The sequence below is a fragment of the Dendropsophus ebraccatus genome, chromosome 7 (genome assembly GCF_027789765.1).
Source record: "Dendropsophus ebraccatus isolate aDenEbr1 chromosome 7, aDenEbr1.pat, whole genome shotgun sequence".
Taxonomy (NCBI): Eukaryota; Metazoa; Chordata; class Amphibia; order Anura; family Hylidae; genus Dendropsophus; species Dendropsophus ebraccatus.
The window spans coordinates 104,908,117-104,924,754 of NC_091460.1; the positions used below are offsets into that span (position 1 = coordinate 104,908,117).

The window sequence follows — 16,638 nt, forward strand, 5'->3', positions numbered from 1 at the left end:
CGATTAAGGACTTATGATAAACGATCGCAAACGAGATTGCTTATCGTTAACCTGAAATCGTTCACCATATTACACAGAACGATGGTCGTTAGTTACGATCGTTACTTTGATCGTTTATTCCTTTTGATCCTAGCAAAACAATGAACAATGTGCAATTACATGGAACAATTAGTAAAAAAATGTGGAACTTGAGCGAACGAACATGGAATTACAGCTAAAGATTAACGATAATTTTAGGTTCAGATCTAAGTTAACGATCAACGACATCCGAACGATTTTTCCATCGCTGCCTGCAATGACACAGAACGTTAAATCCGAACGATAACGATTTTTCGCACGATAATCGTCCTGTGTAATAGGGCACTTACCTTCCTTTTCAGGGCCCCGTGCGCAATAAGGGGCTGTCAGCAGGTTAGATTTGTCTAACCTGCTGATTCCCCTTTAAAGGGAATGTGTCATCAATAAATTACATGACATATGCACTCTGGATGCCCTGTATGCCCAGGGTAGTCTGGTCACAGGTGGCCAGGGCGTACAGGTATGTCCAGGGTCGTCTAGGGGTTAAAGAGACTGTTAGTAGGTTTATGCTGTCCAATCTAAGGGTAGCATGGAGTAGTGACAGAGAAGCTGAACAGGATGATGTACCACTAACAATGTTCTATGCAGCAGATTGAGAGAAATCCTCCTGAATACCATGGACAATAAGTCGCCCTCTTCATTATGTGCATGAGCCCAGTAGTCATTATTCATGAGAAGGAGGTAACTCCACCCACCAGCTACTGATCGGCAATTATCTATTCATGTTGTGTATAGTCAGTCAACGGTTAATCAGCAGCTGGAGGGAGGAGAAGGGGTGTGGCAAGAATCCTATTCTTCTGCATATTAGGAGAACGGCTGAATTTTATGATTTAAGTAATACACCGATCTGTTCAACATTTCTGTCATTATTTTATGCTGCCCTCATTTAAAGCACCATAAACCTAGTGACAGATTACCTCCTTTAAATTATGTTTTAGGTTAAACGTATTTGTTAAGAGTTTTTAGTGACTTTTTTTAAAATAATCCTCATATCTTGCAGTTTTCATTTTCACCACTGGGGCTAAAACTAAGCTGTGACTTCCTGTTGTGTCTGTAGTGACAAGAGGAGGTTGCTGTAAAGTGATCTGTACAGCACTGCAGCATCAGGTGACACTAGTAGGTAGATGGCATCTATAAAAGACAATAGCAGCTTCCTGTGGACCTCTGCAAAGGTCACAGAACATGATCAGTTTCACATTCATCTCAAGGGTACAGAGTCTGTCTTTTATTGTCTATGTCCATAAATTATGCTGTAAAGTATATAATTAAATGTTGTGAAGAACAGCCCAGACAAGATGGTAGCCCCCATAACAATGTGCAGAGTATGTTTTTATATTTGACTCTAATGAGTAAAATAAAATTTTGGTGACACATTCCCTTTAAAGGGAACATTTGTACTTTTCCCCCTCTTGTCTCCAGTTAAGGTGCGGTTTGCAATTAACCCCTTTGTGCTGCAGCTAGTTTGGGCCTTAATGACCAGGCTAATTTTTCTAAATCTGACCTGTCTCACTTTATGCTCTTATAGCTCAGTGATGCTTTAACGTATGCTAGCGATTCTGAGATTGTTTTTTCGTGACATATGGCACTTTATGTTAGTGGCAAAATTTGGTCACTACTTTGTGTGTTTTTTGTGAAAAACATCAAAATATCATGAAAAATTAAAAAAATTAGCATTTTATGAACTTTGAAATTCTCTGCTTCTAAAAAAAGAAAGTCGTAGCACATAAATTAGTTACTAAGTCACATTACCAATATGTCTTCTTTATTCTGGCATAATTTGGTAAACATATTTTACTTTTTAGGGTGTTATGGGGCTTAGAAATTTATCAGCAAATTATCACATTTTCGTGAAACTGATTTTTTTAGGGACCAGTTCTTTTTTTAAATGGATTTAGAAGTCTGGTATCCTGAAAACCCCCATAAGTGACCCCATTTTGGAAACTACACACCTTAAAGAATTAATCTAGGGGTATAATGAGCATTTTAACCCTACAGGGGCTGGAGGAAAGTATTCACAATTAGGCAGTAAAAAAATTGAAAATTTTAATTTTCCAATAATATATACGTTTAGATTAAAGTTTCTCATTTTCAAAAGGAATATGAGACAAAAAGCACCCCAAAATTTGTAATGCAGGTTCTCTTGAGTACAACGATACCCCATATGTGGGCGTAAACCACTGTATGGGCACACAGCAGGGCTCAGAAGGAAGGGAGCGCCAATTAGCTTTTCCAATGCAGATTTTGCTGAAGAAGTTTCTGAGCGCCAGGTGCGTTTGTAGTGCCCCTGTAGTGTCAGCAGAGAGAAAACCCCCCATAAGTCACCCCATTTTGGAAAGTACACCCCTCAAAGAATTCATCTTGGTGTGTGGTGACCATTTTGACCCCACAGGTATTACAGGAAAGTATTCAAAAGAAGACAGTAAAAATGAAAAACTCGAATTCTTCCAATAATATGTTTGTTTAGTTTGAAATTTCTCAATTTCACGAGGAACAAGAGGAAAAAAGTACCCCAAAATTTGTAACGCAGGTTCTCCTGAGTACAATGGTACCCCATATGTGGGCATAAACCACTGCATGGGCACACAGGAGGGCTCAGAAGGGAAGGAGCGCCAATTAGCTTTTTCAATGCAGATTTTGCTGCAGAAGTTTCCGAGCGCCAGGTGCGTTTGCAGTGCCCCTGTAGTGCCAGCGGAGTAAAATCTCGCCATAAGTCACTCCATTTTGGAAAGTGCACCCCTCAAAGTATTCATCTTGGTGTGTGGTGACCATTTTGACCCCACAGGTATTAGAGGATAGTATTCAAAAGTAGACAGTAAAAATGAAAAACTCAAATTTTTCCAATATTATGTTCTTTTAGTTTGAAATTTCTCAATTTCACGAGGAACAAGAGGAAAAAAAGTACCACAAAATTTGTAACGCAGGTTCTCCTGAGTACAATGGTACCCCATATGTGGGCGTAAACCACTGTATGGGCACACAGGAGGGCTCAAAAGGGAAGGAGCGCCAATTAGCTTTTTCAATGCAGATTTTGCTGAAGAAGTTTCTGAGCACCAGGTGCGTTTGCAGAGCCCCTGTAGTGTCCACAGAGTAAAATCTCCCAATAAGTCACTCCATTTTGGAAAGTGCACCCCTCAAAGAATTTATTTTGGGGTGTGGTGAGCATTTTGATCCCACAGGTGTTTGAGGAAAATATTCAAAAGTAGACAGTAAAAATGAAAAACTCGAATTTTTCCAATAATATGTTCCTTTAGTTTGAAATTTCTCAATTTCACGAGGAACAGGAGAGAAATGTCACCCCAATATATGTAAAGCAGGTTCTCCTGAGTAGAACGGTACCCCATATGTGGGCATAAACCACTGCATGGGCACACAGCCGGGCTCAGAAGGGAAGGAGCGCCAATTAGCATTTTCAGTGCAGATTTTTCTGAAGAAGTTTCTGAGCGCCAGGTGCGTTTGCTGAGCCCCTGTAGTGTCAGCAGAATAGATTCCCCCCAAAAGTCACCACATTTTGGAAAGAGCACCCCTCAAAGAATTCATCTTGGTGTGTGGTGACCATTTTTACCCCACAGGTATTAGAGGAAAGTATTCAAAATTGGCCAGTAAAAATGAAAAACTCGAATTTTTCCAATAATATGTTGGTTTAGTTTGAAATTTCTCAATTTGACGAGGAACAGGAGAGAAAATTCACCCCAAAATCTGTAACGCAGGTTCTCCTGAGTAAAACGGTACCTCATATGTGGGCATAAACCACTGAATGGGCACACAGCCGGGCTCAGAAGGGAAGGAGCGCCAATTTACAGGAGCAAAACCGCAGCTAGTAATGGTTATTAGAATAGCGCAGTTACTAAAATAAAATAAAAAAAATGAAATTACAGGTAATGTGGGGTGGTTACGGGCAACCAGGGGTGGTTATGGGCAACCTGAGGTGGTTACAGGTAATCTGGGGTGGTTACGGACAACATGGGGTGGTCACGGGCAACCTGCTGTGGTTACAGGCAACGTGGGGTGGTTACAGGCAACGCGGGGTGGTTACGGGCAACGTGTGGTGGTTATGGGCAACGTGTGGTGGTCACGGGCAACCTGCTGTGGTTACGGCAACGTGGGGTGGTTACAGGCAACGTGGGCTGGTTACAGACAACGTGGGCTGGTTACAGGCAACGTGGGCTGGTTACAGGCAACGTGGGCTGGTAACGGGCAACGTGGGCTGGTTACGGGCAACCTGCTGTGCTTACAGACAATCTGGGATGGTTACGGGAAACGTGGGGTGGTTACGGGCAACCTGCTGTGCTTACAGACAATCTGGGGTGGTTACGGGCAACGTGGGGTGGTTACGGGCAATGTGGGGTGGTTATGAGGCGACGTGCGGTGGTCAGAGGCGACGTGCGGTGGTCAGAGGCGACGTGCGGTGGTCAGAGGCGACGTGCGGTGGTCAGAGGCGACGTGCGGTGGTCAGAGGCGACGTGCGGTGGTCAGAGGCGACGTGCGGTGGTCAGAGGCGACGTGCGGTGGTCAGAGGCGACGTGCGGTGGTCAGAGGCGACGTGCGGTGGTCAGAGGCGACGTGCGGTGGTCAGAGGCGACGTGCGGTGGTCAGAGGCGACGTGCGGTGGTCAGAGGCGACGTGCGGTGGTCAGAGGCGACGTGCGGTGGTCAGAGGCGACGTGCGGTGGTCAGAGGCGACGTGCGGTGGTCAGAGGCGACGTGCGGTGGTCAGAGGCGACGTGCGGTGGTCAGAGGCATCGTGGCGTGGTCAGAGGCATCGTGGCGTGGTCAGAGGCATCGTGGCGTGGTCAGAGGCATCGTGGCGTGGTCAGAGGCATCGTGGCGTGGTCAGAGGCATCGTGGCGTGGTCAGAGGCATCGTGGCGTGGTCAGAGGCATCGTGGCGTGGTCAGAGGCATCGTGGCGTGGTCAGAGGCATCGTGGCGTGGTCAGAGGCATCGTGGCGTGGTCAGAGGCATCGTGGCGTGGTCAGAGGCAACGCGCGGTGGTTACGTGCAATCTGGGGGGGGTTACATGTAATCTGGCATGATTACGGGGAACCTGGGGGGTTATGTGCAACCTGGAAGGGTTACAGACAATCTGGGATTGTTACTGATAAACTGAAGTGCTTATAGGTAATCTGGGGTGGGTACATGTAATTTGGGGTGGTTACGGGCAATCTGGAGGGGGTCACTGGCAACGTGCGGTGGTTACGGGCAACGTGCGGTGGTTACGGGCAACGTGCGGGGGTTACGGGCAACGTGCGGTGGTTACGGGCAACGTGCGGTGGTTACGGGCAACGTGCGGTGGTTACGGGCAACGTGCGGTGGTTACGGGCAACGTGCGGTGGTTACGGGTAATCTGGGGAGGGGTTAGGGGTAATTTGGGAGTAAACTGCAATTATTACTATAATAAAAAGTGTGTGATTTATTTTTTTGTATGTTTGTCACTTTTTGTACTTTATACATTCATTTTCACTGTATTACTATGATTACTGTGATATTTTCTATCACAGTAATCATAGTTCAGTGACAGAGACCAAATTGGTCTCTGTCACTTTAAATTTTCAGAGCTTGGCTGGTTGTGGAGCGCATGCGCACTTCATAACCAGCCAGGACGTCGAGGAGGAAGGAGCTCCGTGGATCCGGTGAGTATATGGGGAAGGGAGGGTGACTCGGGGACGGGGGTGACATCACTTTTTATCCCCTGTCATCAATCATTTATGGTGACAGGGGATAAAAAGTGCCAGGAGCACATGGTACAAGCGATCAGCGGTATATAGTATATACCGCTGATCGCTTGTACCGGGACCCCACAGGGGGGTCCCCGATGACTGCCCCATGCTCTCCGCTACCTCCGGTGGCGGAGAGCATGGGGCTTTCATTCATTTTAACTTTTTAATCGCTGTGAACCGACGTTAGTCGGTTCACAGCGATTGCGGCGGCCATCTTGGAAATGATGGCCGCCGGGGGAGGGGGGTTAGTTATCGGGGCACTAGGGGGGTCTGATCTGGGGTCTGATATACACTTATTTCATCTCCCCCCGCCGTAGATTCACGGCGGGGGGAGATGAAAGGTGGCGGCGGCACCGGTAATCCCCATTACCGACGGTCGCCGCTATAACGTTAATAGCGGCGATCGTCGGTAAGGGGGGGGGGGCGGGACGGACCTCACACACTGCCCCAACCCCTCATCTACCTCCGGTAGCCGGGGGGATGGGGTGGGGGCCGTCCCGGCCCCGCAGCCTTATTCTCTGCCATCGCCGTAAAAAGCTGATGGCAGCAGAATAAGGCCCATTAGTGACCGCCGTAGAAAGCCGTATCGGCGGTCACTAAGGGGTTAAGCTCCATTTACTTCAATGGAACTGATTTGAAACCTCACCCAATCTGGAGACAAGAGAGGGGTGAAAAGCAGCCATGTTTTTGTAGCGCTGGATAACCCCCTTTAACTCGTTAGAAGCACTAAGGGCCATCGTTCCTTGGCCCCCCAGAGCACCGTTTTTCCCACCCGCAGTCCCAGATCCTCACGCCTACTTATGCATATACAGCAGGTTGGACTAGGCATGAGGATATGAGTCGAGGGGAGGAGCGAGGTACCCCCCCCCAGTGCTCCTAATGAGTTTATTTGCATATTATTACAGGATTGGATAACAAAACCGGCAAGAGTTACAAGCGTCAGGAGACAGAGGTAAGACAAGGTAGGCGGCTGCCAGGAACTATCAGCAAGTTTGTATGCATTAACCTGCTGATAGTTTTCCTTTAAAGTGAATGTACCACCAGGCCCAGGCTGAAGCACTGGAGGCAGGCTGACCCACCCTCAGTGGGAGAAAAAAACCTGCCCCTTTATGATACGGCTCCATTGATTCTGAAGCCACGTTATAGAGGGGCTAGGGTTTCCTCCCACTGGGGGGGTGTTGGCCCGCCTCCGGTGCTTCTGCCCGGGCCTGCTGGTACATTCACTTTTAGGGTACGTTTACACGTAACAAGCTTGCAGCAGATTTCCCGCTGCGGATGTCAGCAAATCCGCTGCGGTACTCATTACATTAGAGTCTTTAACCCTGCACTACATTCTCGCAGCGGGATTTAAGTCCGCACTACATTCTCGCAGCGGGATTTAAGTCCGCTGCAAGAATGTAGCAGCTTCCTTTAACTAAAACGGGTGCCTTGAATTACAAGCATAATTAGTTCCGGGGCCATACTTGTAATCCAAATCCACTTTTAACCCCTTAAGGACAGAGCCAATTTCGATTTTTGTGTTTTCGGTTTTTCCTCCTTGTGCTTAAAAGGCCATAGCACTTGCATTTTTCCACCTAGAGACCCACATGAGCCCTTATTTTTTGCATCACTAATTGTACTTTGCAATGACAGGCTGAATTTTTGCATAAAGTACACTGCGAAACCAGGAAAAAATTCAAAGTGTGGTGAAATTGAAAAAAAAAAAGCATTTTGTTTATTTGGGGGAAATGTGTTTTTACGCCATTCGCCCTGGGGTAAAACTGACTTGTTATATATGTTCCTTAAGTCGTTCCGATTAAAACGATATATAACACGTATAACATATTGTATCTGATGGCCTATCAAAAATTTAAACCATTGTCAACAAATATACGTCACTTAAAACCGCTCCATTCCCAGGCTTATAGCGCTTTTATCCTTTGGTCTATGGGGCTGTGTGAGGTGTCATTTTTTGCGCCATGATATGTTCTTTCTATCGGTACCTTGATTGCGCATATACAACTTTTTGATCGCTTTTTATTACAATTTTTCTGGATTTGATGCGACCAAAAATGCGCAATTTTGCACAATTTTGCACTTTTTTGCGCTGACGCCGTTTACATTGCGAGATCAGGAATGTGATTAATTAATAGTTCAAGCGATTGCGCAAACATGTTTATTTATTTATTTACTTTTATTTATAACCTGGGAAAAGGGGGGTGATTCAGACTTTTATTAGGGGATGGGGCTTTTTACTAATAATGACACTTTTTTTTTTACTTTTACACTTATACTAGAAGCCCCCCTAGGGGACTTCTAGTATAAGTGCTCTGATCTCTCATTGAGATCTCTGCAGCATAGATATGCTGCAGAGATCCATGAGATAGGCACTCGTTTACTTCCGGCTGCTGCAGCCGGAAACAAACGAGTGCCGAGCCGGGGACGGCGCCATCTTGGAGCGGTCCCCGGCCAGCTTCAGAAACGGAGATCGCTCCTCCGGGATAACATCCCGGAGGAGCGATCTCCTCACTAGACACCAGGGATGACGCTGCGTCCGGTAATCAGATGCAGCTGTCATGTTTGACAGCTGCATCTGATTACTGTATTAGCGGGCACGGCGATCGGACCGTGCCCGCTAATACCAGCGGTCCCGGGCTACAAGTGGCACCCGGGACCGCCGCGCGGCCCCGCTCTGAACTCCCTTACCGGCATCAGGGCGTAAATTTACGCCCGATGTCGTTAAGGGGTTAAAGTGACTGTACCACCAGGCCCAGGCTGAAGCACTGGAGGCGGGCCGACCCACCCTTAGTGGGGGGAAACCCCAGCCCCTCTATGATAGGGTTCCATTGATTCTAATGGAGTCACGTCATGGAGGGGCTGGGGTTTCTTCCACTGGGGGGTGGGTCGGCCCGCCTCCAGTGCTTCAGCCCGGGCCTGATGGTACAGTCACTTTAAACAAAAGCAAATTGTCCCATAAGAAATCATACAAATGCAGACAATTGGTTCCACACCCCAAAAATAATGATTTATTATTCTACATAACATGTAAAACAGATGAAACAAACATTCAGAAATAGCAGAATATGTGATATTATAAGTTACTATACAGTAATGGAGAGGATGGAAAACACAAGGACTGGTAGAGACTGCAGGGAGCATGAAGGAATGCGCGGAGAATATATGAGTACAGTATAGCAGCACTCTGGGGAGAGAGAGGTTACAGCTATGAAGAGATTACAACCACATCCTGTCCCCTAATGTAAGCCTGAAGTGGATCTGCTATGATTTGGAAGGTTCCTGCTATGATTTGGGAGACTTCCTGGGTCAGAGTACAGTACTGTAGACCCCGCTATGCAGGCCATGCCCCTCCTCCACTCGCGCTCCCACACAGTACAGGTAGCTCTTAAAGTGACTGTACCACTAGGCCCAGGCTGAAGCACTGGAGGCGGGCCGACCCACCCCCAGTGGGAAAAAACCCCAGCCCCTCCATGACGTGAATCAATGGAACCCTATCATAGAGGAGCTAGGGTTTCCTCCCACTAAGGGTGGGTCGGCCTGCCTCCAGTGCTTCAGCCTGGGCCTAGTGGTACAGTCACTTTAAACCAAGGTACCACTGTACTTCCATGTCATGCCGGTAAAAATAAAGACGGGGGGGATTTATCAAACATGGTGTAAAGTGAAACTGGCTCAGTTGCCCCTAGCAACCAATCAGATTCCACCTTTCATTTCCAAAAGAGTCTGTGAGGAATGAAAGGTGGAATCTGATTGGTTGCTAGGGGCAACTGAGCCAGTTTCACTTTACATCATGCTTACTTGCCCCCGATTCCCAGTTGCTTCTCTGATCCTGATTTGCAGACAGCCTGCTCAGCCAATCAATCGCTACACTGTCAGGCCGCAGCCACTCACTGGCTGAGTTGACTGTCAGTGACTCGGGACAAACAGGCAAGATCGTGCCGGAGGAACCAGGGCTGTGGAGTCGGTAAGCCGCAGCTCCGACTCCAACTCCTGAATCTTATCAGGACCGACTCCTGCTCCTTCATAAATGGCCGGTCAGATACCAGGGGAGTTATTATCACAGTGGCTCAGCAGCTTCTCCCTAATGTCCTACATGATCCTGGGGCGACTTCTGAGTGAATAAAGGAATACTGTATATACAGCAGCTTCTCCTGTGTGTGCAGTGGATGCAGCAAGTCTCCAGCCTCCATGTCCTGAACTACTCACAACTAGACTAGAAGGAGCAGGTGGTCTTTTCCTGCTGACAATCTTTTATGTTTCTAACTAAATATTCACCATACACAAAGATACACTGCTAACACTGCCAGATACCTGTGCTATAGAGGTCAGCCATAGTGATATAGAGGGGTCACACATAGTGATGTTGAGGGGCACGCAATAGCACACACACACACACACACACACACACACACACAGCCTTCTGCAGCCATAGCACACACACACACAGCTGCAGCCATAGAACACTGAAGAAAAACCCCACACTGAGGACAGAGGTTACTGCTACACTACTTATGCCTTATCCTTCTTCTCTATATTACACAGGATATCTCCATATTACACTGCTGCTCATATACAGTCATCCAGTATCCAGGGAGAGAACAGCACAGATTCCCCCCCCCCCCCCCCCCCCCACACCCCCACACACAATGGACTCTTCCAGCTCAGAAACAATAGCTCAGTGACCTATTAGAATATTGCTCATAAAATATATTGATGATCAAAACTTATAAAATTGATATCAAACTCAATTCTACATTTTTTTAAGATTTTTTTAAAGCTGGAGTTTGAGTCGGTACATTTTTTTGGACTCCAACTCAGACTCCAGCCAAAGCTAGCTCCGACTCCAACTCCACAGCCCTGGGAGGAACAGCAGTGTGTAGGCATGGTATCTTTACTGGCATGGAAGCAGTTAAAACAAGCTGCACTACATTCTTACAGTGGGATTACACAGCTGCCCGAATGCAGGACTATAGGCTAATGGTAACCAGTATGGCAGAGGATTTGCCGCATAATAACAATGCATGAAAACTGCTGCTAACTAGTTGCGTGTGAACATACCCTAAAGGGCTAAGTCGTGCAACAGACAAATCGCACAGATATTTTGGTTTCATGACTAAGATAAAACGTGTCAGCCTGTATCCTGCACCCCATGCAGCCCATGATATATAGCACGTGTGGCCATGTATATTATAGACACTTGTATGTAATAAGACTGGCGTCCAGGGCGGCAGCCACTATAGGGACAGACTGCAGGTGTTATATACGGACAATCGGATTGTACCACACACGTCGTACACACTTTACTACCAGAGTACAATGCTCAGGAATACCGGCACACGCAATGCCACACCGGTGCATAGCCCTACAGAGACAGAGTGACGCAGTAAAAAAAACCGCAAGGTCTATCGCTGTTCTTATTAGACGCCCCCTCCCCACACCGTCCCCATCGAAACATAACACCCTGCAACTTACCAAACTCGCGTTATTTGGCATTGTAACACCCGGAGAACCGGACACCGACCAACTGGCTGCACTACAAACACTTCCAATCCCGCGCTAACTCCTCACACAGTGCAGGAAACACCAACACTGGAGCTGACCTGCTGCGCATGCGCGGCCACGCCTCACTGTAACCTAAACAAGAGGCGGCTAGCGGAGTGTTTTACCTCAGTAGTCGTCCGGTCACACAGCAGTCTGTTCACACTGCGGAGCTGGGGTTTTTTTGTTGTTTTTTTTTTTTAGACTTTAGCTTAGCTAGTGCGGTCTTTCTCTCACTCTATTGCTTCTTTGCAAGGGGCTGTTAGGGACCATAGAGTCCAGGCTTCTGCTTTCTTGTTTTCCCGCCACAACAGTTACACATAGCCGACTGTAATGGACCGGGATTTCATCTTTTCTGAAATACCATCACGGCCGTGTACACGCTTATGTTTTTTTCTGCCTTAAAGGTCACTTTACAAGTCCTAACTTTTTCTTAAGATTGTGCAAAAAATCGATGTATCATTTGAATTTAAGCGATAACCTTTCAGGGTATGTTCACACAATGTATATTTTCAGAAAACCATGGCCGTTGTACAACGGCCGTGATTATTAAGAAAATATACATGCCATTGCTGCTAATGGGATCCCAGGCGGAGCGTATACACATAGTGTACGCTCCGGCCCGGATCCCTAGCGGCGCTGCAAATAACTGACGTCAGTTTTCTGCTGCCACTATTCATTGAATAGCAGCCGCAGAAAACCATGTCAGTGCACACTATGGAGCGAGCGGTTCCAGCCGCACGCTCCATAGTGTGCTGTAGGGAGTTCTGATGCGGGTGCGCACAGATCAGCTTTTCGTTCTTCATTTAATTGGTTGTTATTACACGTGCACATAATCACTCGTTTTCAGTCATTATAGTGAATTTTACAAACAATAATTGCTCTATGTAATGGTGCGTTTACACGGAACCATTATCGTTTGAATTTTCACAATAATGATCGCATTTGAGCAATTATCGGCTCGTGTAAACACAGCGAATGATCAATCGACGAACGAAAAATCGTTCATTGTGATCTTTCAACATGTTCTCAAATCGTCGTTGGTCGTCCGCTAAAAATTCGTAGATTTGACCTTCCAGCGATAGGAGTGACTGCACACCAATCAGGGAACAAGTATGTCAAGTATGCTTTTTAGGATGCCCCCAAACACAGCTTTTTGTGGCAACTTTCTGGCTTTCCCAAAAAAAGCCAGAAAAACTGCAAAAGATTATCTTCGGCTAGGTTCACACTGCGTTTTTGCAATCCATTTTTTTCATCCTTTTTTTTGCAAAAGAATGATACATTTGTGTGCATCAGTTTTGATCCATTTTTCCATTGACTTCCATTATAAAGAAAACAGACACAAAATTAGTGTTGACACTGCTTTTCTGTCCGTCAAAAAAAAAAACAATCCGTTTTGATCTGGGGTTTTTTATAATGGAAGTCAATGGAAAAACGGATGCACACAAATGCATCCTTTTTTCAAAAAAGGATTGCAAAAACGCAATGTGAACCTAGCCTGAACCTAAATGCCTTCAGCCACTGCTCATCAGAAATCTCACACCCCACTTCTCTTTGCCATGCCACACGGAAACCCCCAAAAATTTGGATGCCGACCTAGGTAGGCATTTCAAATAGGAGCCCAGGAGGTGTAGAGGTATAGATTGAAAAACATACAAAAGCTTAGGTAGGGAGTCCATCTTTAAGACACTGATCTTGCCAAAGCAAGAGAGCGGCAGTGCACTTCAACTCTGCAAATACCTCTCCAAAGACCCCATAAGCGGCCTATAGTTCAATTCAAACTGTTTTTGTAAAAGTTTACCCAGTGTGAAACCAGCCTTAACCTCTTAGGGACATATGACGTACCCATACGTCATATGTCCGGAAGAGGTGTTCTGAACCGCCGCCATCCCGGGTGCCGCGTGTAGCCCGGGACCGCGGCTATTAGCGGGCACGGTTTGATCGCCGTGCCCGCTAATTATGTAATCGGAGGCAGCTGTCAAAGTTGACAGCTGCATCCGATTTCCGTATGCAGCCATTCCCTGGTGTCTAGTGTCCGAACGATCTCCGTGTATATTACCTGCCGGGGTCTCCGCCAAAATGGCGCTGACCCCGTTCGGCACTTGGTTGTTTTCGGCTGCAGCAGCTGAAAGCAATCAAGTGCTGATCTCATCGATCTATGCTGTATAACTATATACAGCATAGATCAATGAGAGATCAGAATGTATATACTAGAAGTCCCCCAGGGGGGCTTCTAGTATATGTGTAAAAAAAAAAAAGTCGTGTTGTTAGTAAAAAGCCCCCTCCTCTATTAAAAGTTAGAATCAACCCCCTTTCCCCATGTTATAAATAAAAATAAATAAATAAACATGTTTGCTATCGCCGCATGCGTAATCACCCGAACTATTAATTAATCACATTACTGATCTCGCACGGTAAACGGCGTAAACGCAAAAAATCCCAAAGTGCAAAATTGCGCATTTTTGGTCGCATCAAATCCAGAAAAAATGTAATAAAAAGTGATCAAAAAGTCGTATATGCACAATCAAGGTATTGATAGAAAGTAAACATCATGGCGCAAAAAATGACACCTCATACAGCCCCATAGACCAAAGGATAAAAGTGCTATAAGCCTGGGAATGGAGCGATTTTATACACGTTATATATCGTTGTAATCGTAATGACTTGAGGAACATATATAACAAGTCAGTTTTACCCCAGGGCAAATGGCGTAATAACAAATACCTCCCAAATAAAAGAAATGCGTTTTTTTGTTCAATTTCACCACACATTGAATTTTTTCCTGGTTTTGCAGTGCACGTTATGCAAAAATTCAGCCTGTCATTGCAAAGTACAATTAGTGACGCAAAAAATAAGGGCTCATGTGGGTTTCTAGGTGGAAAAATGCAAGTGCTATGGCCTTTTAAGCACAAGGAGGAAAAAACTAAAACGCAAAAACGAAAGTTGGCCCCGTCCTTAAGGGGTTAAAGTGAATCTGACAGCTGCAATTCAAATTGCAAACTGCTAAGGGCCCTTTTACACTGAAAGATTATCTGACAGATTATCTGCCAAAGATTTGAAGCCAAAACCAGGAATGGATTTGAAAAGAGGAGAAATCTCAGGCTTTCCTTTATTACCTGCTCTCTGTTTATAGTGCATTCCTGGCTTTGGCTTCAAATCTTTGGCAGATAATCTTTCCGTGTAAAAGGGCCCTAACACTGTGAGATAGCTGTGAGAAAGTGTCAAAGAGGCTTTGCCAAGCTCCTGATCTGAAATACCTCCTAACTAGAAATAAGCGAATCGCCCGTCTTTGCTTCGTTTAAATTGGCCATTTGCTCATCTCTACTTCTAACTAATGCTGCGTTTACACGTAACGATAATTGGCCCGATCGTACGATTAACGATGTCGGAGTAACAATTTTTTTTCATAACGAGCAGCGTTTAGACGGTACGATATATATCGTACGGAAAATTCGTTGTGCGATCGTTTTGCGATCGCTTAAGCCTATCTCACACATTGGTTAAATCGGCAAACGACTGTTCACACGGAACGATTTGCGAATTTTTGGCGAACGACGAGTTAATAACATGTTGAAAGATCAAAATGCGCGATGTATCGTTCGTCGTATGATCGTTCACTGCGTTTACACGTACGATTATCGTTGAATTCGATCGAATTTGTACGATAATCGTTACGTGTAAACGCACCATAACCCTCCCATACCTAACCCTGCTTGATTGACAGTCTGCCGGAAGCACAGAAAGATTATCTGACAGATTATCTGCCAAAGATTTAAAGCCAAAGCCAGGAGTGGATTTGAAAAGAGGATCTCTGTTTAAAGTCTGTTCCTGGTTTTGGCTTCAAATCTTTCTCAGATAATCTGTCAGATAATCTTTCTGTGTAAACGCACCATAATGCTGGGTTTACACGGGACGATAATTGGCCCGATCGCACGATTAACGATGTCGGAGTAACGTTTTTTTTTAACTAACGATCAGCGTTTAGACGGTACGATATATCGTACAGAAAAATCGTTTTGCGATTGTTTTAAGATCGCGCGCCCGCAGCCCGGCCCCCCGCTCATCCGCAGCCCGGCCCCACGGTCAACCGCAGCCCGCTGCACCGCCTAGATCGCCACCCCCGCCGCTCCGATCGCCACCCCCACCGCTCCGAACGGTGTTCGAAATCCCCGGCTCCCCTCTTCAGTGCATTAATTGGCTGAAGAGGGGAGCCGGGAATTTCAAACGGCTCCTCTTCAGCCAATCAGTGCTCCTCTTCAGCACTGATTGGCTGAAGAGGAGCCGTTTGAAATTCATGGCTCCCCTCTTCAGCCAATCAATGCACGGCAGCACTGATTGGCTGAAGAGGAGCCGTTTGAAATTCCCAGCTGTTCAGCCAATCAATGCGCTGAAGAGGGGAGCCGGGGATTTCGAACACCTGCTACGCGGTAAGGTATGCTTGTGGCCGGGGCGGCGGGGGCGATCGGAGCGGCGGCGTTGATCGGGGCGGCGGGGATGGCGATCGAGCCGGCGCAGGGGGCTGCGGATGAGCGGGGGGGCTGGGCTGCGAGCGGAGGGCCGGGCTGCGGCCGGCCGGAGGCCAGACTTTCACGCGACGACTGTTTACACAGAACGATCGGCGAATTTTTTACGAACAACGATTTAAGAACAAGTTAAAAGATCAAAATGAACGATTTCTCGCTCGTCGTTCGATCGTTTGCTGCGTTTACACGTACAATTATCGTTCAAATTCGATCGTTATCATGCAAATTCGCACGATAATCATTCCGTGTAAACCCAGCATTAGGAAGGGTAGTTAGGAGGTGTTCCAGCTTGCAGCACATCTAGAGCTTTAGAAAGCCTCTCTGAAATTGATAAGCAAACTTGCTGAATGCTAAGCATTTCATTCCCAGCAGCTGGAGAAGTTGGAAGCAGCCTTGGGCTGTACAGTGGTACCTTGCACACTTCTCTGTTTAAGCAATTCAGGAATTTACCTCTGTGTTCAAGAATTCGAACCACAATTTTCCCCAAAGGAGGTAACTGTCGGCTGAACTATTGTTGATCTAACAGTTATCAGAGGTGTTCCAATACCACTGTTTAGAGCAGAGAACAACTTTATTATGATGAAATTCCTCGCTCCTCTAAATGAGTTTTCCTAACCAGGGGCAGAAAAATTCTGCTCCAGAGGGAGCCCTGTCTTTACTGTTGTTGCTGAGCCAGCTCAGTTTGCAAGCCAAGCAAAGGTTAACTTGTGACATACCTCCCAACTTTTGCTGAGAGGAAAGAGGGACAGTCACGGCAATGCACCACACCCCCTATAGCCACGCCCTCCCCA

At 46.4% G+C, this 16,638-nt stretch overlaps 1 protein-coding gene across 2 annotated transcripts in view; it reads right to left on the bottom strand.

The window, feature by feature from the left end:
* Positions 1 to 11,375, bottom strand: part of LOC138797641 (nucleolar protein dao-5-like) — a 132,213-nt gene extending 120,838 nt beyond the window's left edge. For both annotated transcript variants that reach the window (XM_069978059.1, XM_069978057.1), the window contains exon 1: positions 11,259 to 11,375. In XM_069978059.1, the coding sequence (XP_069834160.1) occupies positions 11,259 to 11,279 (21 nt within the window). In that variant the 5' untranslated portion in view covers positions 11,280 to 11,375. The remainder of the gene's footprint in view (positions 1 to 11,258) is intronic.
* Positions 11,376 to 16,638: the final 5,263 nt, after the last annotated feature.